Here is a 25,640-nt window from a genome sequence, read left to right on the forward strand (position 1 = left end):
CGACGCAGACCGTCGCCAATGTTGCCGCTGAGATGAGTGTGGCGTTTGAGCAACAGCCCGGAGTGTGTGTGTGTGACTCACTGTGATCCGAGGTGACAGTCCAGATAACTGTGGGGCTGACAATGCACCGACTACCAAACATTCATTGAATTTAATGGGAGCTACTGGGAAATCCACTGTGGCATAGGCTAATTTATCGTGCGCTGGAAGTTGCATGAAAACGGATTTTCTATGAGTACAGTGACATTTTGTAAGTGGAATGGATTGGATTTGTTTTCGGGAAGGTGCACGACTATACCTGTTCGCGGCAACTTTGCCGTTTTTTCTTGAAGAGTGGAGCAAAGGGGAAACTTTAATGTGTCGTTACACTGCTCCATAAGAATGGCGATGACAAAGGCGAACTTAAGCTGTCTGGATAGTTTATCCCAGGGAAACAACTGTCTCACCGCCAGGAGCACGTCTCCCGGGGTCGCGGCCACCCTCGCCGGCGTGTTGATCTTCACCACCGTGGCTGATATCGTTGGAAATCTGCTGGTCATCTTGTCCGTCTACAGGAACAAGAAACTGAGGAATGCAGGTGTGAAGTCCTCCTGGGAGAGATAACCGTGTACTGTAATGACAGGCAAATATCTTATAATTTTATAGAGGTTTTATAGATGTTTTTATTACAATATGTAGTAATTGTTTAAAGATATAGTATGCTAAGAATTTAAAAACACTTACATGTAAGCAGATTGTCTTTCGCTTGTTAACAGCTGTTGTTGTCAGTTTGGCATAGATCATAGATCACACACACACAAACATGCATGTATTTATATTTGCCAGCACGTCATATATTTTTATTTCAAATTGGGAAGAAATATTATCAGTAGTTTACAGAATAAAACATTTTATATGACATTTTACTCAAGCACACATAAACACTTTAAATTATTAATACAGATAATTGATAACTGGTCTCTGTAAATATATATACAGTTCATATAGGTAGTTCATTGCAATGTTGGAAACTGAGAAGAAGCAGGTCTTATATGCTAAATCAACACCTATGTAACATGCTTCCCTGTGCTCTATGTTTTGATGCTCCCTCTTCCCCGGAGTTACATAAGACACCGGCAAAACATGGCTGTCTTTTTTGTATTGTGTAACAAAACAAGATATAAGATGTTAAATATCATAATAACCCACGTTTTTTTGATGTGCAAAGACGTGTCAGGAGAATGTAACCCAAGGCATGATCGCTTCAACAGAAGCACGTAAGCAAACAACTCAGTTTACAGGGCTTTATTTTATACTGCAGGCTGAGCGATGAAGGAACAGTTGCCAGATATGTGAGACCATTACAATACAGTCAAATTATAAAACACAATGTCTCTCATATACAGTGGAGTCTAAAAGTCTGGGAGCTTTACCGAAAATGCTTCGTAAATCTATAAGATCCTTTAATTATAAATTAAATTTTCATAAACATACTAACACTTTAGGTGTAAGGCTTAATTGAAAAGAGCAATGATTTAAAAAAAATCTTAATAATCCATGTCAAGCAGTGTATTTTGAAGATATTCCAAAGGGCATCTTGTTTTTCGGTGCTGGAAAATCTGACCTTTTTTTCAGAGGAGTTCACATGTCCCAAATTTGATTATTTGACTAAAAATAGTTCAGAATCATTGTAATTCATTGTATAACATCTAAATCTTTCACTTTCTTGCCAGTTAGATTTTACATCCTGGCTTGTTGGTATGTCCTGAGACTTTCTGACCTCTTTGTGTACAGTATATGTTAAAGAACCTGTTGCTTGCTACATTATCTGATTTCCTTCTGTATTGCATGTAATCTTATATATGTGAGAGCGAAGGAGCAGAGCTTTGCCTGCGAGGGATAGATATGTTTATCAGTTTCAGCTATTCCACTTGATTAAGTCCTACTCGCCTGTTGGTATGAAGATGATATGAGCAGAGGAGACAGAAGCATGAAAGGGATCTTCTGTGAACATCTTATTAGAGCTGAAGTGCCATCATCCGACCACAGTGGGCTGTTTACACACGTTTGAAGCACTCTGGGAGACGAGCATTTCTCAGTATTAGAATACAGTGGTTGATTATCTATATTGGGGTCCACAAAAGGGAATTAGGAAATGTGCATTGATCTTATGGAGAGGACATGCTCCAGTGTGGCTGGCGTTGTTTTCTGTGTGTATTCCTTTCATCAGACCATTCCGATCGCTGCAGCTGCTCACAACTGTGCTGGCAGCGTGTCGAAATCCCACCGCCTCAGATCATGCGGTATTTTCCAAGCCTGCCCTTAGCCATGAGCTGCTGGAGTGGATGTATTAAGAAGGGAGATCCAGCTTTGTTGCTTGTCATGACTGGGATGGACGAACCCCAGACTCATAACTCATTGCATTCACGCTCAGCTGATTCCACCTCAATAGGGACGTGTCAGAATTTTGAATGTTGTTTTTTTGGAAAATTCTGTAAGATCTGATTCTTGTGTGTTCTATAGGTGGGAATGCATTAGAAAAGAGAGGCACGTGAGCTGCTGGTGCAGTTTTGGTGATATTTTTTTTCTCTCTTAATGTTTATTTATGTGCTGTTCATGCCTTTAAGCACAGAACAAGTTGCGAGAGACTGGAAATCACTGGGGACAGAGACAGCGGGATCAGGACATGGCACTGGCTTTTTCATGCCTTTTAGACGCATGCATGATTGCACACTGTGCCATAGCTGAGGTGTGATTTTTGTGTTTGCTGTTGTTGTTCAATTTTATTCTTAGTAGCCATTTTTTGCTAGTGGGGGAAGGGCAGTTTGCTCATGTGTATTTATTTAGCCAGTTGTTCACGGTACACTTTGAACACATGAATAAACATAACATGAATAGTTGATATAAATTATGTCATGATAAATTACAAGGCAGCCACCTCTATCAAATTTTGTATTACCCCCAGCTGTTGTCAGGAAGTCATGACTATCGACAGACCCCAAGTGAACTGCTTATGCATTTTATTACATTTAATTTGAGACTTTTTTCTTAAATAAGGTATGTTTTACCTGAAAAGATTACCAGAATCATGCAAAATGTGTTTGTTTCATGGAGCAAAAATGTAATCATCAGGATTCCACCTCTGCCTCATTTTGAGCCAGAAAAATAATTTGAGTAAATTAAAAGACACAAAATATATAGTTGTAATATTTTATTCCATAAATGTCCATCAAAATGATAATATATAGCATATTTGACTAATTAAATGGGCTCAGGAGAAGCATTAAAATATGATAGAACTCTTGTGTTCAAGGACAAGTGGCCTTAGATAATAATTTTGTCAAGGGATCGTGTATCAATGTGACAAATTAAAGCTTTTCATCAAGAAAAGAATGTAAAATGTAGCTTTATTCATTATTGTATCTAGAGTTTACCCTGTTTAATTTACATAAAACACACTCTGAATAATAATTTATATAAAAAATTATTTTAGGCATATTTAGAATAAAAAAATTTTGAGGATGCATATCCTTCATCAGATTTTAATACATGTATTTGTAAGGAAGTTTAGGACGCATTATTTAATCTGCAATAAATTGACTGTATTCATTTATTATTTCAGATATTTTAATCAGTATCAGTGTAATTAAATTTTTACACCCAAATAACTATGATGCTATTCATTTGACACTTATTTTGACAATTTATTCTTAAACAGAATTATTCTCAACATTCAAGTAAGTGCTTGCACGTATAATATGCTTTCCATGTATAAAAAAATAAATGATCTAAATTGATGTTGACAGATACCAAATAGGATATCTCATTTTTGACCTATATATGGTGTAAAGATTTTGTTACAAATGTATAGTGTATTTATGAATTTTTTATTAAACTATTCTAAATTCATTCATTTTCTTGTTGGCTTAGTCCCTTTATTAATCCGGGGTCGCCACAGCGGAATGAACCGCCAACTTATCCATCAAGTTTTTACACAGCGGATGCCCTTCCATCCGCAACCCATCTCTGGTACCACACACACACATTCACACACACACACACACAATCACTACGGACAATTTAGCCTATCCAATTCACCTGTACCGCATGTCTTTGGACTGTTTAGGAAACCCACGCTGAGACAGGGAGAACATGCAAACTCGACACAGAAATGCCAACTGAGCCGAGGTTCGAACCAGCGACCTTCTTGCTGTGAGGCGACAGCACTACCTACTGCGCCACTGCCTTGTCCTATTCTAAATTAAACTTTTATATTATTGTTCAGCAAGGACAAGTTATACTCTTAAATCTTCATTAAGAATACATTGTAAGTTCTGCAAAGCCTTACAAAAAATAAATAAATAACACGGATGATTATATCAATTTATATTATATATGACTTTTTGGAATTTTTGGCATGAGGACATTGAAACCTGCTTTCCTCCCAGCTCAGGCTATTTCTATTGCCGTCAGGCTTGGTTATGGGGTTGTGTAGATTGCGGGAGCACAAGCTGGGTTTAATCAATACCTTACCCCCCTTCTTCTGGCCCATCTTTAGACTAGAGTGCTGACTGATAGCTTCTTAATGTCCAGCATCAGCTAGCGCTCCCTCGTGCTGTTCAGGAGGACTTGGCACAAATTACATCTGCCAAAGTCAAACGTATCAACCTGGTGATTCGAATCATTTAAACCCCGCTGTATTTCCAGCAGCCATTTTCAAAGTCTTCAGTGTCACACAATTGCTGATTTTGTTCCTCAACTAACATTTTCCTGCTATTTTCACAGTTAAATTTGGTTTTCCTGCTTAAAGGCATGAGGGTTTGCTGGTTATTTACTCACCCTCAGGCCATCCAAGATGTAGGTGACAGTTTTTCTCAGCAAAACATTAAAGATGTTTGGCTGAAACTGTGGGTCATGTGGTGCTCTGTTGTACAATATGAAAGGTTGGGAATCTCTAAAGTTATTCTTACTGATTGAGATTGTAGAAAGAAAGGTAATATCCATCCAAGTGGAAATATCCAAGATAAACACAAATAGCTTTTTTAATAAACAATAAAGCACAAGTCATAACCACAGAGCATCAGTTCACATGTAAATTTGCACATCGCATAGTTATAATGCGACACTACAATTTTGAGGTGAATTGCATCGGTTTATTTAGAGTATTTGGTCTACATGAGGTAAATTTAATCTCAATAATGCCCAAATTTCAGAATGTGGTCAGGATGATTTGTGGGGGCTGCGGATTAAAGTAATAATAATAGTTTCTTGCACAGACCAATCATTTTACTTAATAAAACCTCAATGTATCATCATAAAACACGGGCATTCATTTTTCTTTGCCTGTGGATGATTTTTTGGACTCTTTATGTGGCAGTTGCTGCTGACTCAGGCCCGTAGCCAGCCTGTTGTGAAGGGTGTTTCTTTTTTGTTAATAAAAACTGGCCAGCTCAGACTTTCCTCAGTCAGAATTTGGCCACTTGAATATTCTATTGTCATGAGAGTGGTCTTTCAGATTCCTTGGATCACACAGAGAACATTGGCATAATTTATTCCCTAATGGACACGACTTTCTGTCCACCATCTTGAATTAGTTTTGAAAGTCAGTTGCTTTGAATTCTCTATAGTTAGCCCATAATTAATTTCCACCATTTTTGGCTCAGACCATGCTGCCGAAAAGTCATAGAATTCTCCATTAGCTTGTTGCCTTGCTTGTTTAATTTGTGGCCGGTGGGCTGCTTGGCCCTGATAATTGCTGCTTACAGCTAGATTACAAAATTAATTTGTCCTAAAGCCTTCTTCTTTCTAGAATTTTCACAATTTATGATGGCATACCAGTCCAAAATGGGATAAATGAGCTCAATTTTTGGTCAAATTCTGGATTTTGTCAGTGGGGAATGGGTTTTTCAAACCACACAACCCCCATCTTCCCCTGGCTCTTTATTGTTAAAATGTCTAATGTTAATTTTATAGAGGACAATCCCTTTACATTTTTCTGGATAATTTGATAAATGGTTATACTATAAACAAATCTATTTTTCTTTTAATCCTTTTCAGCATTCTTTTTTTAACAGCGAGCATTTACACCATGTCGTGATTACAATTAGATTCTGGCAATATTGAGTTTTAACTTTGCCTCTTGTAAACAAAATGCTTTGATTACATTGATGCACCGAAGCTTGCTGTACTAACCAAAATCATGTAAACACTTTAATTGCATCTGTTCCACTCTGACTCAGACAACTGCATGAATGAACTACTGACATACTGAAGTATTCCCTCCAAACGCTGAAATCTTTCAGCAAAACTCTTTGCTCCTTCATCGAGAGATGTCACAAAGAGTGTGATGGCGTGGCATTAGTGACATTGGCGTTGCATTAGCGACATTAGTGAGCATGGGCATTAGTGAAATTACCATCACATTTCAATGTTTACTTGCTTCAGTGTTTTGCACTTGATTTAAGTGCATTAAAAAAGTGGCCAGTAAGACGCCTACTACATGCCGCTATGCATCATTTGAGCTGTGCATTGGGCTATGTGAATAATGGTGGTAAAAATAACCACTTTTCCTTGGTGAATAATCCGAATGTATAGTTGCCTGCTTCTGACGAAAACCCAAGTGTTTACTCTGATTATTATATGTATAATAATAATTACACCACTAATGCACATGTAAACAGAAGTCTTTTCAGTCATGTTTGATCAGCTTAAAGGATTCTTGTTAAAAAAGAGTATTAGTTAACTTTCAAAAACTTGTATTAATGCTGCTATACTGATGATATTCATGTTATTTTGCAATGCGTAAGCTCTGACTTCTTATTCGTTTGCTGCTATGGGTAAATGACAAGGAATAACAATTGGCAGTAAACTGTCAAAGTGCTTGCTCCACAGAGCAGTGCGTTAATGACTATTTTATGATAAGAAAATACAATTTTGTGACATAAAGCAGAATAACAAGCTGTTTTGTATGGCTAAAATCAATGAGATGTGTCTCCACACATTTCAGTTACAATGGTTGCACCCGGTCTTATGTGTAAAATAAGATTGTTAGTTTAAAATGGAACTGCCACCGGTCTGAAGAAGGCCATTTAAATTGTCACTGATGCATTACAGTGTCTCTATTAGCAGCATCAGCATATTGCAATTTGTCCATTACGCCTCACCTGAAACAGCAGCCGTGTTTGGCATTGGCACACACTCAGGGCTGCTGATGGACAGATGGCTTTCAGAGGAAAGGCAATGAACTACTCTCATTGTAGTTATACACACAGCCGGTGAGTGAAGGTCGTTATGACAGTATATGAATTCTCTTTTTTTGCTAAAGCATACTCTTGCCTATAAGCAAGGTTAGGTATTTGATCAACTATCAACTCTCCGCCAAGGTTAGCCAACTCCTGGGGTGCAAAATTGTGGCCTTTCCTCACAAACTTTCCTCTGTCTTGTTGCTCATCAGTGCTTACCGCTAGCGGGACCCGTGTAATAGTTTGAATTTGAATGTCCTTGATCTTTTGGAATCTACCACAGGAGACGTCATGTCTATTTACACATAAGGGGCATGCATGTCCCCTTTAGATTTATGAGCCAAAGATTGATTTTGAATGCATCTATTTAGACTAAAAGTGCATATTTTAGATATGATCATTAAGTTCCACAGGAAAGCATATTGATATCAAGTGTAGTTTTATTTTACTACTATTTTTTTAATTTGCTGTAAATATCTGTTTAGTTTAAGTTTGTATTATTACACATATTTAGCAGTAATTCTAGTTTAACAGTTAATAGGTCACATCCAGTGTTGACCAAAGCAAGGTTTAGTGTTTGCACAGCTTACAGTAACTCTTGTGTAAGCTTTGTGGTAATAAAAGTAAAATAAGTGCTGAACTGAAAAGCACATAAATGCAACTTAAATGAATAAATGTAAATTATTATTAAGAATTAAGACAAGCATCTTCATATTAAAGTCCCCAAGAAATCAAAACTAGCCATTTTGTTAGCTTACATTGCTAGTTTTGTGGTGAACAATTAATCTGTGCATGTCATTTAGAAAAAAAAATAGTTAGTCCTTCTAATTGAAATCTGAAAATGCACTTGTTTTTTAGTTAATGTGTCAGATTACGTATATCATAGAAAATGGGCGTACCTAACATATAACCACGCCCCTCCATCTGTCAGTTTTGGTGATGAGGTGATGTGTCTGATGGGTTGTAATAACTCTCCCCAAACACTTTTTCCAATCTTTCTGAATGAAATGCCAATTTTTCTGTATCCAATCAGCTTTGAGTAAAAAAACAAGCCACGTCCACTGTTTTCTCATTTAATATTATGTTTCTCCAGGAACTGCATCACAATACGATAAAAAACAAAACAAAAAAACACACAACTTCTGGTTCATGTGGACTCTAAAGATCATTTATGTAGGTAAACGTGCCTTGTTTAAATTTATTTTGCCAGATGAAGAAAATATGTTTGTCTGTAGAAGAGCCATCCACAGGTACTTCTCTGAAAAGTCGCTGGTCAGATTTTCTGATGTTAATTAATTCTAATGATTGAAAATTTGTGTTTCTGTGACTAAAGTTAGTTTCAGTTGGTTTTAGTTTTTATTCTTTAATTTATTATTCTTATTTTATTTCACTAAACCCAGCTGTTTTTGTCCAATATTTTTTGTTTTAATAAAAAAAAAAAAAAACCTTGGTTCGTTTAAATGTATTGAGCACATACTGGAGGGAAAAAATATTATTGCAACATAGGCTTATTTTAATAGGAAGCCTTCGCGAATTATGTAGGGACAGCAGGTGCAAATGGCACTCACAAGAAAATTTTGAGATCTTAAAAAGAAAATACAGCGCCCCCTGGTGGATTTGTGAAAATAATAACTGCAAAAAAAATGTAGCTGCTGGGACATTTTTGGTACTCTCTAGAAATGTATATTGCGGTATGTTTTCCGAATGAGCCTATGTTGATTATAAACCTATACCCAGTTAGACACACCATGCACAAATCAAAGATTTAGTGGGCTGTGGTGGTTTCCTGCTGCATTGCTGCCTGTAACACACCATTATAATTTTATTCTCAAGCCTCTTCTCCATTTACATCTATTCAAAAATAGACTCTTGTTCATTTGAACAACTGACAAAATATGCTGTCAAACACAGACATTTGGGGCAGTTTTAGCCTTTTGGTGTCCAGTGCTTATGTTTCAAATGTATTTGTTTTATAAGCTACAGAGTATGTGTGAAATTGAATGGAGGCAGGCCTACACTACACTGTAAAGAATGCAGGTTTCCACACAATTCATTAATGTTGTCCCAACATATCAATTAAGTTAACTTCACACTTTTAACAAATTTATGTGGACTGAACATAAAAAATTTATGTGGACTGAACAATGAAATCTCAAGAATTGTGTTGATTCAGCTTATTTTAAAGAAGTAGTTTGAACAAGCAAAAAACATTTTTTATGTGTATCTTTTATATTTTAGAATAGTATTAATGGAAGTAATTCCTTAAACCGATGATTATTTTTGGGCTCTTGGAGAATATATATAATATCATTAATTTTAACAAAATATCAATGCAATGAATAAACCGTAAATGTAACAATTAGTCAGTCTAAAGTACACATGAAGTCAAAACTAACCGTATGATTTTGTTAGCCAGTTTTGTGGTGAACAATTCATCTGTGCATGTCAATAAGAAAAAAATGTCCATGTAATCTAAAATTAAAATCTAAAAATACACTTCCTGTTTTTTTAATTTTTTATTTGAAAGCTCAGATTATATGATTTTGAGGTATTGGGCGTGGCTAACATACTTAAGCACGCCCCTTCAACAAACACAAATAGTAAGGAGGAGGAGTCTGTTAGGTTCTCATAACTCTTCTAAACCCATTTCCCGATCTTTCCGAATTAGATTTCTACTTTACTACACCCAATCAGCTCGCAGTAGAAAAAACAAGCCACGCCCACTGTTTACTCAATTAATATTTAGTTTCTTTAGGAACTGCATCACAATACAAAAAAGGCAGCTTCAGGTTTATGTGGACTTTAAAGTGGCATCACACATCATCCCAGAGGTGTCTAGAGAGTTAAGCTAAAATCCTAATTAACACAAGTGAACCAGCTATTCATTCTCATTAAAAAGTTTGAGAGAACTGTACAGCTAATTAGAGCTAAAATTCGAAGGACAGTGGTCCTCCAGCAACAGCAGGATTAGGTATCCCTGTATTATACAGTTAAGTGTATTAGGTTAGTTCACCCAAAAATGAAAATTCTGTAATTAATTCCTAACTTTCATGTTAATCCAACCCCCTGAGACCTTTATTCATCTTCAGTATATAAATTAGAGATAAAGATAGTTTCGATTAATCCTGGCTCTAGAAAAACACCAAGGAAATATCCTAAAAACAGGCCTTCGCTTTTAAAATATTGCAATTTAAAGTCATTTTCAAAGAACTGTCTGAACTGGAAATATTTTGACAATGTTGGAACTTAAAAAAATGGATGATGAGGATGATGAGTAAAGAAGACCAATCTGCTTTACAGCAGTTGTGTGCTTGTATTTGATTGGTTGACAGCTTATACATTTGTCTTTCAACAAATTGATGCACACAACTGGATAGAAAGCACCTTTCCAGAACTTATAACTCCTTTAATAACTCCATCCGTCATTTATTTATTCTTCATGTTTACTATGCAGGATTGTTCTCCTTTCTCGTAAAAAGAAATATTTTGTGTCTCATTTGATAAGGTGAGTCCGCCAACAATGTTATAGCTTTTCCTCTGCTTCCAACTGAGATATGCCAATGCTCTTATATGGTCATTTCTGAAAAGAATGGATTATACATTTGAATTAGGCTGTAATGTGTGTGTGTGTGTGTGTGTGTGTGCAGATGGGAAAGCTTGTGATGGAGTGTTACAGTGATTGTGAACATCTTTGATTGCTTTGGTCATGTTTTCTTTCTTGAGCTGCGGCCTCAGGCACACACCTCTGACCCGCTGTGCTGGACACTCTGTTTGCCAGACAACAGCATATCTCACTACAGTAAAATGACTGCAGCCTAATAGAGCTTTAACAATAATAGAACAAACATGAACATTTGCATATCACAGCATGAAGATGTTGTGTATCTGGAGTGGGTTTGATCTGTCTGTTGGCAGAGCTCCTGAGATGCCGGTTCGCTGTTTTATATGACTGGCTGGCATACAGGAATAATTCCGCATTAAGTACTTATGGAAATGAAGGGGGAAATACTGCCTCTCTTTATTTTTCATGCATACGCATAAACACTTGCACACACACTGCTTCAAAAAGGCTGTAAACAAGCTCTCAAAAAAGCAATATACTAATTATATAAAGAAACTGCTTGTGTAGTGTTGCATTTTGATAAGTTATATGCTTCCACTGGATTTTTAAACCACTGACTTATTTGAAAGCCTATGTTTAATAGTTAGTATTATTTATATGGTGAACTTTATAAATGCTCTGCATGTCACAGAAAAAATCAACACTTTCTGGAACTACAGCATTTAACTTCAATTCACATGCATCTGTTAATACTACACAGGGCTCAAAATTAACCCTTTTGCTTGATAGCACCGGTGCTCCTAACTTTAAAAATTTAGGCGCATCAGCCAAAATTTAGTCGCACCCACCAATCATAAGCACCATTACTACAAGTTTTGTACAAACATATTTATTGCATTTGAAATCAACAGTAATCAAACTAACAAGCATATATATATATATATATATATATATATATATATATATATATATATATATATATATATATTAGGGATGTAACGGTATTGTAAATACCATCATACCGCAATATTAATTTTTTTCGATATAACCGTGGTCGCATGACTCGGTAAAACTATAGGTCTTCTGAGAAAATTTGCTCAGGCGAATGAAGCGAACGGGAGGTACCGGAAACTACAATTCCCATCAGCCCAGGCTTGGCCATCATGCCTTGGTCTGTTGTCGCTACAGATCCAGTAATGCGGAAATGGAGTGTGCTGCAAGAAGCGGGGATAAAAAAGAGCTGTAAATGATCGAACCTAAGCGGGTGTTGTCGCCGCGCGCGTACTGAATAGCGGTGTTGTCGCGCGCGTTCTGATCAGCTGTGTTGTCGCGCGCGTACTGAATAGCGGTGTTGTCGAGCGCGTAATGTAAAGCGAGGAGGGGGGGTTGAGCGCGCATACTCAAGAGCGGTGTTGTCGCGCGCCTACTGAAGGGCGAGGGAGGATGTGTCGCGTCGCGGGGGCACTTTTGATCATTTTGGAAGGACACTTTCTATCCAAGACTAAAAAGGACATGTGCACTGCACAGGTTGAGCCCTATGTGTGCACGTGCCTGCAAGTTGGGGAATACGACAGTCATGGGGACTGCAGAAACACAGCACACTGTTCAGATTGATGCAGACATTGACTTGTTCCGCAAAGAGACCTCTATCTTACTTATGGCTTGTCCCCTCAAGTGGGGGAAAGACAATGCACAATGTTGCCCACTGCTGTCAACCTGGGCCAAGTCATATCTCTCTGTCCCAGAAACCTCAGTCCCAAATGAGAGGATTTTTTTCTGTTGCTGGGGACATTGTAAATGCCCAGAGATACCAGCTTTTACCAGATTATATTTATATGATAATTTTCCTTAAAACCCATCTCTATCTAAGTGAGTGAGTGGTTAAATGTTGAATGTGATGAGTTTTCAACAATACTAAATTGAAACTTTATTTTTTTACATGGTTTAATATTTTTTTGTCATTAAAATTGAAGTTCCTGTTTCAAAGCTTACAGATAGATGGCTAATTTGTATGTCATTGACACTTTTGGCTCTTTTTTGGAGTATTTTCATAAGTTTTGTTTTTTCCTGTAAATGATTCAATAAATACCGTACCGTGACATTCATACCGAGGTATTACCGTACCGTGAAATTCTGAAATATTACATCCATAATATATATATATATATATATATATATATATATATATATATATATATATATATATATATATATATATATATATATATGCAAGGCAAGTGTAAAGAAAATATGTCTCAAGGAAATCCCGTTCTCACAAGAAAATACATTTTAATAACATAACTGAGTGACCAAAGCATATACACGGAACGCTCACCGGCCCTGCACACACTGCTTGACATGAATGAATCTGTTAACGGTATAACTGTGCTGTTCTCACGGGTGCTGTCTGATATTGCACTGATGCTTTTGACACATACTGTACCTTATTATATGCATACGTCATGTTAATAGCAATACCGGCCTTTTTATGAGTAGCGATGTTAGTTTACTCAGTGCATGCCTATTTGCGATGGTTTACGTGGTGTTAAATTTGACAAATAGCTGCCTCTAGCACGGCGGACAGCATCTGACGATTATATGATGGATTAAACAGAAGCTCTCATGCTAGATGTGGCAAACAGTTACCTGAAAATTCCATCCCACAGACTTTTCATAGCGGACTTAAAGCCAACGGAAGTCTTTTTTCCACTCTTCGAAAAATGTAGATGGTGGATTAACATTTAGCACATGGTCACTAACTTTAGATGCCATGGTTTCTAAAGCAAAATCTGTCAGTGTTATCTTCATTCTTATCTTCAGCGCATTTCAAGTTTTCGCGGTAGTAGCTCTCTCTGTCATCCCAAGCCAGAAGGCATTGACTGAGTGATTGACAGCTGATATTTCAGCGCTAGAGCAGTGGTGGGCCAATAAGAAGAGCGCGAAGGTGAGGCAAGCATTACGGACTTGGCTTTGTTTACTGCAGCAAGTTGACATGACAACTGTTTTAAACCATTCCTGAGCACTGCCTTTTGCATTTCAAGTGCAGACAAAGAGCTTAGAGATGCATTTTGCGTGAATGTCTGCTGAATCCGCGCATGTGGTGAACATTTTGCAGTAAAAACTGATCGCACACAACAATTTTATGCACTCGCACAAGTGCTCCCAAATATATTTTGAGGTCGCATAGATAAAATTTCGGGCGCATATGTGACTTTTAACGTGGCATGTTTGTTGGTGCCAGACGGGCTGGTCTGAGTATTTCAGAAATTGCTGTTCTACTAGGATTTTCATGCACAACCGTTTCTAGGGTTTATAGAGAATGGTCAGAAAAAAAGAAAATATCTAATTAGCGGCAGTTCTGTGGACGCAAATGACTTGCTTATGCCAGAGGTCAGAAGAGAATGGCCAGACTGGTTTAAGCTGATAGAAAAACAACATTAACTCAAATAACTACTTGTTACAACTGAGGTATGCAGAAGAGCATCTCTGAACAGACAACATGTCAAACCTTGAACACCACACCGGGGTCCAACCCGGTACTAGTAGGTGTACCTAATAAAGTGGCCGTTGGGTGTAAATTAACAATTACAACTGTGCTGTAGTTTTACAGCACAATGGTAGTTATTAATTAGGTGCACTTGTAAATGTAACAACATTGCTGGCATCCAAAATTGTCAAATTGCAGAGCAATTCTTTACAGTGGACATATATGGACATGAACTAACATCTACTAAGATCTTATATGGGAAGCTGCTTTGACACAATCTACATTGTAGAAGCGCTATACAAATAAAGGTGAATTGAATTTAATATTTTTGTCAACAAAGATGAACGGATATTATGTAATAATATAATCTAAATATTTAATGAGCAACATGCTACTTTATTCATTCATTAAAAAACAAAAGCTCATCCTGCATCACATATGTACTTGTAATGTGTTCAAACTTTACATATTCTTACCAGCTCTTTCACACTCTCTCTTTTCTCTGTCTATGTCTTTCTCAGTGCTTCCACTCAGTTATTTTTATGGGATGTCGGAGGGAAAATGGAGCTGTGTGTTTGCATACCAACGGTACTTATGTAGCTAAGGTGCTTTGTGTGTGTGTACAGAGCTGTGTTGGTGTAGGTGGTCGTATCTCACTAGAACTTCCTAAGCTTTATAACCCAATAATTTAACAGACGGATGGATGGCAGGTTTATCCTGGACATCACACTGAGAGATAAATATGAGTTGTGCAGAGTTATAATAGACTGTCTGATCTGTGTATTAAAGTAAAATCCACTTTAAAAATCAGGTATTTCTAGCTTAGATGCTCCAGACGAGCAGAGCCATTAAACACATTTGTGACAGCGCAGACACAGTCAGATCAGTGAGAAGTGATCCTCGCAGCGGCTGATAATATTCAACTGGCTCAGAGGGAGCTCTGGCAAACTAACAGGTAATTGCATTTTAATTGTTCCGCTGAAACTCACCTGCTAAACTGCAGACTTCTATTCTTTCCACCCACAGACGGATTTAGAAAAAGTTCAAATCCAATCTGCTGGGTTTTTGACTTCTACATATCCCTCTAGAATCAAATCTGTCTGTCTGTCTGTCTGTCTGTCTGTCTGTCTCTATCTATCTATCTATCTATCTATCTATCTATCTATCTATCTATCTATCTATCTATCTATCTATCTATCTATCTATCTATCTATCTATCTATCTATCTATCTATCTATCTATCTATCTATCTATCTATCTATCTATCTATCTATCTATCTATCTATCTATCTATCTATCTATCTATCTATCTATCCATCCATCCATCCATCCATCCATCCATCCATCCATCCATCCATCCATCCATCCATCCAGTCTACCTAGCCTGCCCCTGCAGTTTTTCTTCAATCAATTGTTTTTCAGTCTATATTTTTATCTATCTGATAGAATTTCAATAAGGTATAAATTATACATCGGCTTATACTGCAAGCTTTTGTTTTGGACACGATGCATATGCTTCATGTTTACTTGAATATATTACAGGGGTATTTTCAATAAGTTATATTTCATAACATTACAGTTTTTCTCAGTGGCTTTGGTGCATTTCTCCAACACTATTTACATTTGCACAAGAGTTATTGCATTTCTCAAAACAATTAGTCATTTGTGCACATCATAGTAGCAGTTTCTCATTCCTTCCAACAAATTGCAAATGCTTTTGGACACATCAATTGCTTTCATAAAATTCTCTGCTGTTTTAGAACATTATCATTTGCTTTTGTCTTGTCAGTCAAAATTAACTAAACTTGTGAATGCTGAATAATCACTCCATATAAAACTGATAGTCCTCATTTCATTACTTGATTCTTTACATACAAAAACTAGTTGTCAAAATCTGTCAAGCTAATTTTATAAAAACATTTTAATCTTTTTTTTCTAAAAATTTCTTCTAAATTGAACAATTTCATGAATGATTTACAGACCTCTGTATGTTTTAGGCTCAGTTCCAGTATGCACTATAATGTTGTTTACAGTTATGCACAGCTCTACCCAAAGGAAGTTTGTTTGTTGAAAATAAAGGTGTATTTATTCTTTTGCATAATGCTGTGAATATATTAGAATTGCAAAGAGCAAATGCAGTAAAAATGTGAAACATACATAATCAGTGTCTTGTACTCAGATACCTCACTAAAAGCAGTGATGTCTAACTTTACTGTACTTTTCAAATGGCTGTGCAAATAGAATATAGTGCTGTCTTGAGGATTTTTAGGATGTGTCACCAAAATCTGACTTTTTTTGCACTGGAAATAATGTACAGAGTAAACTGTCATAGTGAATACATGATAAAGCCATTTGACTATTTTGATAAATAATGATGTCAGGACTTTCTTGATTCATCTTGATGACACTGACACATTCATTGACATAAATACTTGATTTTAAGGAATGAGCTATCCATTTTGAGAAAGTGACATGCTTTTGCAGGTTATTAACTTGCTTTTGCAGTTTCTACTAATGGTTTTGAGAAATGCATTAACTGCTGTGTAAATGTAAATAGTGTTTTGAGAAATGCACCAAAGCCACTGAGAAAAACTGTATAATAAAGTAACATTAAAATAAAAAATACACCATTTCTTTAAGGGATGTACAGAATAAACACACAACAAGAGTCTGCGTGTGTGCGTGTTTGTGTGTGTGTGAGTGTGTGGTGAGGTTGCATAAGCCCTTTCAGTGATGCTTCAGTCCATTAAACACCTCAGATGCTGATGCAGTCTGTGGTATTTTCTAGAACAGATCACAATATGTTATAGTGCCTTATTTGATCAATTTAAAACATCTGTTGTAGGCGTTTTTTTAAATAGTATATTTCTTGCTAGCCAACAAATAGCTGTCAGTTTTTATTACATAAATTTAAATGCACAGTATTCAACAGAAAATATATACTTGTAAAGCAGTACATGTAAAGAGACTATTTTTAATTTATTTAATTAGAATATCAGTTAATGAAGCCATAAGCTGCAACAAAAGTGTGAAATCTATTTTGCCCTGGCAATAAAGGAAGACTGCACTGTATGCATTTCTAAAACCTAAACATCTACCGGTGGGAGTCAGAACATGCTGACACCTCAAAACAAGTCTTCCTCCAACTAGATTTCATTTCTCTTCTGTCTGCAGTGAAGTATGAGAATGAATTTGGATATTTTTGACAAGGCGCTTGCCTGGAAAAAACCTGTGCTTCCATCTTTAGTTTTACTCTCCAGTCAGATTCTTTCTTGTTTACTCTTTTTTTTCCAGTTTTGCGCTGCAGAAACTCATCAGAGCTGTTGAGTTTTTCTAGCTCAATGTTGTGATGACTTCCCATAAAATCATCTCACCGCCTGCTGTTGGTGACACGCAATTGTTTCCAGCTGGAACAAAAAACTGAAGCATAAATCTTGCGCATATGTTTCCAAGTATACTTTCTCAGTATTATAATTTGTCCACACTTTGAACAATGTGGAGGTGCCATTATGATAAAGCTGTAGGTGTTAATATGAATTGGAAAAGCATCTGTCCGTGACTTGATCTGTTTATTCTGTCTTTGTGTGAACAGAGCATTGTTACATGTGTCTATGTTGACATAATTTTTCTATTCGTTAGCACACGGTAGTTTTGTTTCCGTCCAAAGTTTTATAATTGGAATATCCCATACATTAATAATAAATAAAACACTGTCTCCATCCCATGTGTTCAAGACAAAAAAAAAATGGCGAAAAATGTCAGAAATTATTAATAGTACAAATGAAATTTGCTACAACCGGGAAAACCACTCTGGCTGTTTTTTTTTCTACATAATAAATCACTTGTGCCTCAGAGGCGGATGACTGATGTTTGATGCATGGTGTTTGGAAACACTGTCTTGTGAGACAGTTCTAGAGGCATTTTACCATGACTAAACAAGGTTTGAGATGGTGGTCTGCATTTGAGATCGGCCACTTGTCCAGTCACATGATCTGTTGAGGCAAAGTCACTCCAGCGGGCACCTTGAGGTTAAAACTACATCAAAAATGCAAAGCGATTTGATGTCAATTGACTACCTTAATGTCAAAATGAAATCAAATTGACATCTAACATTGGCATCAAATACACATCAAAAATCAATTACAGGACTGTCCTGTAAGCACTTTTTGATGTCAATGTTTGATGTCAATGTTAGATCTTATTTTGACATCAAGGTACTTTACATGCATTGTAGGTATCCATGCATCCGATGTAATTTGAAATGGAAGCTTTTAGATTAATAAAACTGATGATCAGATGATCAAAAGAGTTTGACATCAAATTGGTTCGCACATGTTTATTTGACATCATGCTTGATGTCAATTTGTTGCAGTTCTAACATCAACATGCCCTCTAGGAGATCATTCACTATGCTCATATAAATATAGACAAAAAGTATCTACTGACCTACTACTTCTGTCAAGATTCATACGTGTGCAATATACTTGCAGCCACAAGATAAGTATTTACAAATGGCAGTGAAGTGGCCCAAGTTACACCATAGATTACAAGACACTGACAACATGGCAAATGTAGCATGTTCAAATACTCCAAATAGTCATACTATTAGAAAACCCAGGCTTCTTGGGAAAATGTGCCCAGGGATACATTTTTGAGAACCAATACATATGTACCCTGGACTACATCTTGCAGTTTTTGTTTTCACAAATCCAATGGACTTGTTGGTATATTTTTGACAATCTCAAATATGTTACTGGAGCACATCTGGTGCCTTTTCTCATAAATTAATTTTCTTTCTTGCACTTGTCCATGAGAAAACTAGTCGGATTATCGTGTAATATATCATCTTGATATCAACTGGCCCCTTCCTTATACCCAACTGATGGTGTTTTGAAAAGCAAACTAGTGGAAAAAATAGGGATGCTCCGATCAGGATTTTTGTAGCTGATACAGAGTACCGATTCCTTGTCATGGTGATCAGCCGATACAGAGTGCCGATTCTGATGCTTTAAGCTTCAAATCTCATTTACCCTCTAAGTATGATAGTGGAGATCTTGCTTTACCTATGAGAATAAATTAAGGATGTTGCATATAAACTCATAAACATGTCTCTTGTAACCATTTCAATAGTTCACTCTTAGCTGATGATTGGTAATAAGCTAGTTTGGCATGCTGTCATGAGATCCTCAAGCCCGGGGCCCATGTGCTGCTGGTGGAATTTGACTTTGGTACTGATTTGGTTTAGTCAATTTACTTATGTCTCATGTTTTGGACTGTGGGAGGAAACCAGAGGACCCAGGGAAAACCCACGCGAGCACGGGAAGAACATGAACTCCACACAGAAATGCCAACTGGCGGGGTAGAGACCCGAACCAGAGGCATTCTTGCTGTGAGGCCACAGTGCTAGCCATATAGAGAAACCTGCCATGCTGCCCTATAGAGAAACAGAGGAGAAGAGGGGGTGGGAGGGGGAATTCTTCAAGACGAAGATGACTAAAGGGAAGATGCTTTGGTTATTTATACTGAGTTCGGAATGTTCTGATTGGTGGTTCGTACATTAGCTTGACTCGGGGCCAGCCGTGTCAATCATAAGCATGTGATCCTCTCGAAATTAGTTTATAAATAAACTTCACTTAGTGTGGACATGTCATGGTCAGAAGCAGCTTTACAGAAAATAATAGATAAAACATTAAAAATTAATAAGAAAAATGACTGACAAAGCAATTTAGAAACATTGCATAAAAAGTTGAAATGCATACCAATAAATGCACATTTGTTTATTGCAATAATTATATTGCGTAATATTTTTAGCCATGTTTTAGTAAACTTGCAATATTGTCAAAAACACAGAACTTTCAGTTCTTATATATGCAAAAAAAGCCTAAATACATGCAAGGCCATTCCAAGCTCTGGACAGCCTTACAGCAGCTGGATTGCTCAATGAGAGAGACAGGGATGTGCACTCGAGATATCTGTACTGTGCTGTTAATCTAACCTAACACATGTAATGCTTAGAACATCACAGTGCCTCTCGCGATCTGTTTTCTTGCTAATTCACTTGCGTCTCCATAATTTCCAGGGTATTTTATCTAATTCGCGGGCGTCATGGAGCTGCTAGAGCAGAGCTCGTAGGGTTGGATGAGACCATAGGGGAGATTGCTCTGTGCGTCACAGCAGCTCAAAGCATTAGATATGAATTGGCTGCAACAAAGAGACCATTACTCGCACGAGTCGCACCAATAAACTATAAACAGAGGCCGCACCATACCTGTATGTATTTTAACTGCTGTGTTGAAACCACAGCGATCACTCCACCCCACACAACATTTACCTCTTCACGCGTTGTAGCATTGCTGATAACGCACATGCATCTTCCTCTGTGTGTAAACCCGTGAACAAACACCTGCAACTGGTTCATGAGATCGCCCAGATTGGCGATCGGTACCGATCTGCACTGATGTTCTGATAGTGATTCCTATGTAGAAGAATCACTTCCCGCACTCCATTTTAATTTCATCATCTATGATGTCATGTGAAAACCTATAGTTTATTCAACCTGTTTGAGCTTCTTTTTTCCTCTGTTGATCACAAAATAAGACATTTTAAAATATGCTGGTTGCTTAAACCCATTGACTCACTTGGTAATTTTTTGTTTCTACTTCAGAAGTCTACAGCAGTCTTCAAAATACAGTCTTTCTTTGTCTGCAACAGATGAAATAATCTCATGAAGGTTTAAATCCACATGAGGGAGAATAAACAATGAGCTAATTTTCAGTTTTGGGTGAACTGACCCTTAAACAGCAGGCTGCTGTTAGGTGCTATATAAATAATGGCTGAGTTTAATTAAATTTAACTGATATGATCGGCCAGCCTCAATGTGTCAGTGAGAAGATGAAGAGGTTTAAGATTCAATCTGTAAACACTTCACATTAGCTGATAATCTGGGCCAAACATCAGAACTGAATGAGATCCTGGACACAATTTGTTCTACGATTATCCAACGGCGTAATTTGGGATAAATTGACCTGAAACTCCTGCAGCATAAGACCGACTGAAGTGATTTCAGCTTGAATGGAAGTCAAGATGGAGCAAGATATAATATTTTCATGAAAGATAACAAGGACAAACATCATACACCATCGTGAATTATGCATAGTAACACCATATTGAGAAAGTTAATGAGGTGAGGTTGGATGTTATGTTGAGTTAAGGGATGTCATTTCTTTCCTGGTGAAGGAAAATAGCCTCATATCTCCCATGTGTCTTCCACGTGACTTACTCAGCCCTTAAATCTATGATTCAGGGATGTAGAACATGTGTCCTTGTGTGGAGTTTATCACAAAAAAAAAATAGTAAGAGAGAAAACTAATTAAACCGTTTTATCCAGAATAATCATGTGGATTTATAGCGATCCTCAGGCAGTGCTCCCTATTCAGGAACTTGTCCTGATCTGAACCTCAGACAACATAAATCCTGTTCTTCCTCTCTCTCTCTATTTCTCTCACTCTTAAACATGACATATGAGCCTCTGTAAAATAAGCCTGTCATTACTACGCTGTCTTTATATCCCCCAGCATTGATGAGGATAAAACACAAGAGTAGACCCATCTGCATTCAAGCTGGAGGTTAGTGATAAAGGAAAGGTTTAGTATTCACACCTTATCTCTCATGAACTGTGGTGTTAGTTGATGTTGAAATACAGCTCCCTAAAGGTTTGATACTCCGATGGTGCCCATTTGGCTGTGATCCCCTGACAGCTGTGTAGGTTCATGCAGATATAAAGTGACCGACCGCAAGGTGACTGTGACTCACATCCAGCTGATCGCAACCTAGAAAGAGACCAGAGACCAAAACAATGACGCTTAAATGACGAACAGCATTTTTCTCCCTAAAATTTCAGGAAAAGCATAAACCTTTGGTCCAATTTTTTCTCTCACTCAGAAATGATGTCTTTGTCTGGCGCCAATAGCACAGGCTCTCCATATAAATGTCATTGCAAATGTCAGGACCCACGATGACCTGTGTGCAATTCTGTCTATTTTGGCTCTTTTGCTAGAGGATCCATTTCCAGAGACTCTTTGAAATAAGTCAGAAACTGTGTTATTGAGCCTGAGGTTCGAACTGAGATTAGTTTGTGATCTCAGCGATGAGCTACTGGAGAGAATCAGACCGCTAAGGCGTTTGAGCGCACCATCGACAGTGTGTTTCGGATGAATAGATATCGCAACCTTGAGGGATTTGTATCGTGAAAAATGCTTAAGTTTACATAACATTTGAAAAAAAAAGGTGAAACAGTTCAGGGACAAAAATTGTTAACAAGTTAGCTCTAATTAGCTATCTAGTTTTTTGAAAATGAAGGTCAGAATTCAATGAGGTATTCAATTTTGTCATTTTACTATTGAAATAATTGCTTTTCAAGTTTGAACATTTTTGTAGAGTCACTCTCAGTTCATTTCTATCAACATTAATATATTTTACAAAACTTTTTTTGCTATCATAGTTCTTTTTTTCCACATCAAAGCTTATTAGAGATTCAAAATCAAAGTATAGGTTAGTTTAACACAGTACTTCCATTTACATTAGTGCATTTAGCAGATGCTTTTATGCAAAGCTACAAAAGAGCAACAAAGCATTTAAGCAGAGCCAACGATGGTCTTAATAAGCCATGTTAAAATGAAGGTTTGTAGTGCATTAGTGGCCACTTTTTCAGTATTTTTCCTTTTGATTCTTTTCTAAAGATTGTTTTTAACATTTTTTAAAACATTATGAGCCAAATCATTCAGCTTACAAGGTGAATATTAAAAAGTTTGATTTGAAAAAAAAAACAGAAGTATGAAAATTGGACAGAAAGATAGGCTTAATGAGGGAAAGATTGATCTAAACTGAACTCTGAAAACTAGACTGACAGTTTCAATTTACTCGAACTTCTGTTTAGCTGATTTGACACAATCTACATTGTAAAAGAGCTATAGAAAAAAAGCTGAATTGAATTGAATTGAGGCGAGGCAGTGGTGCAGTAGGTAGTGCTGTCGCCTAACAGCAATAAGGTCGCTGGTTCAAACCTTGGCTCAGTTGGCGTTTCTGTGTGGAGTTAGCATGTTCTCCCTGCCTTTGCGTGGGTTTCCTCCGTGTGCTCCGGTTTCCCCCACAGTCCAAAGACATGCGGTACAGGTGAATTGGGTAGGCTTAATTGTCCGTAGTGTATGAGTGTGTGTGTGGATGTTTCCCAGAGATGGGTTGCGGCTGGAAGGGCATCAGCTGCGTAAAAACTTGCTGGATAAGTTGGTGGTTCATTCCGCTGTGGCGACCCCGGAGGGGACTAAGCCGACAAGAAAATGAATGAATGAATTAATTGAATTGAATTGAATTGGGTTGGTTGGTTTGTTGATTGGTTGGTAAATTGGTTGGTTTACTGCATATATCAAAAGATACAAATTTTTGCATACACTATAATTTAAGCAGAGAGAACTGAGGTGGCCTGAGTCTGTGTGTATGAGTCTCTGGGTTCTGGACTCCCGCTAGACTGATGGCTGGAGATGGTCATCTTGTCAAATCACACGTCCTGTCAGCTCTGTCTTCGGGTTGAGAAATGCTTGGCAGTCTGAGACACTAGTCAAAATGCCACTGTAGATTTAAAAGAAACGCTTAGATAAATCATGTCTGGTGCTGAAGGTGACACAGTGGAAAAAAGTTGCAGATTTAAGGCCGTCTTAAATCCTATTTTTTCGTTTGTGTGCTGTTGTGCTCAGCAGGCTGATGCAATGTTACTGAATCTCGTTTCTTATATTGTCAGAAAAGGGAGTCTTCTTGCTGCTAAAAGAGAAATAGAATGCTGTTTGTTGCAGACTGTGAAAGTCTGTGAAAGTTGAAAATGATCATATGACACGCGGGGCCTGGTTCTTCTGGCACACACTGATATCGCTGACCTTCAATAGATGTAGGTCAAACGAGAAAGGGGATTTGCTGTTTTTACTTCAGCTTTGGTAAGAGAAGGCATAACACAGACTTAAAATCATCTGCAATTACGCAAGACAAAAATACATTCATTTAACTTGCATGAACTTTCACCTCCTTTAAAAAAATGTTTCATGCTGCTATACACTCACTGGCCACTTTATTAGGTACCCTTTACTAGTACCGGGTTGGAAGCCCTTTTGCCTTTGGAACTGCCTTAATCATTTGTGGCATAGTTCAACAAGATACTGGAAATATTCCTAAGAGTTATTGGTCCATATTAACATGATAGCATCACGCAGTTGCTGCAGATTTGTCGGTGAATCTCTCATTGCACAACATACCAAAGGTGCTTTTTTGGATTGAGCTCTGGTGACTGTGGAGGCCATTTGAGTAAAGGGAATTCATTGTCATGTTCAAGAATCCAGTCTGAGATGATTCAAGCTTTATGACATGGCGCGTTATCCTGCTGCAGTAGCCATCAGAAGATGGGTACACTGTGGCCATAAAGGTATGGACATGGTCAGCAATAATACTCAGGTAGGCTGTGGCAAATTGGTACTAATAGGCCTGAAGTGTGCCAAAAAAATATCCCCCACACCATTACACCACCAGCAGCAGCCTGAACCGTTGATACAAGGCAGGATGGATCCTTGCTTTCATGTTGCTGATGCCAAATCTGACCCTACCATCTGAATGTCGCAGCAGAAATCAAGACTCATCAGACCACGCAACATTTTTCCAATATTTTATTGTCCAATTTTGGTGAGCCGGTATGAATTGTTGCCTCAGTTTCCAATTCTTAGCTGTCAGGAGTGGCACCAACAGCAGCAGAAGGAGTGGTATCAAGGTTGCACGTGTTGTGCTTTCAGAGATGCTCTTCTGCAGACCTCGGTTGTAATGGGTGGTTATTTGAATTACTGTTGGTTTTCTATAAGATCGAACCAGTCTAGCCATTCTTCTCTGACCTTTGGCATCAACAAGGCACCTGAACTGCCGCTCACTGTATATTTTCTCTTTTTCGGACCATTCTCTGTAAACCCTAGAGATGGTTGTCCGTAAAAACGGGGGGAATCTCCTCATCCACCACCAGTGCGCAGCATCAACCTGGATGACGCAATGGCAGCCATATTGTGCCAGACTGCACACCACACACCAGCTGATTGGTGGAGAGGAGACAGAGTGATGAAGCCAGTAATGACATGTGGATGGTTAGGAGGCTAGAAAGCAAATTGACCAGGATTTCAGGGTTAAAGCCCTACTCTTTTCCGAAGGACATTCTGGGATTTTTAATGACCACAGAGAGTCAGGACCTCGGTCTAAAGTCTCATCCGAAAGATGGCGCTCATTAGCATAGAGTCCCCTTTACTTTACTGGGGTGTTTAAACCCACAAAGACTGCAGGTTGAGCACCCCCT

General features: G+C 37.7%; 1 protein-coding gene across 2 annotated transcripts in view; it reads left to right on the top strand.

The window, feature by feature from the left end:
- Positions 1–25,640, top strand: part of mtnr1c (melatonin receptor 1C) — a 50,147-nt gene that overhangs the window by 13,061 nt on the left and 11,446 nt on the right. The window contains 1 exon segment of one of the 2 annotated variants that reach the window (NM_001161484.2): positions 134–577. The exons of the other annotated variant lie outside the window; for it this stretch is intronic. Coding sequence (NP_001154956.1) covers positions 382–577 — 196 coding nt within the window. The 5' untranslated portion in view covers positions 134–381. 2 annotated transcript variants of the gene reach the window in all.

This window comes from Danio rerio, chromosome 5 (assembly GCF_052040795.2).
Source record: "Danio rerio strain M-AB ecotype USA chromosome 5, GRCz13ab, whole genome shotgun sequence".
NCBI lineage: Eukaryota > Metazoa > Chordata > Actinopteri > Cypriniformes > Danionidae > Danio > Danio rerio.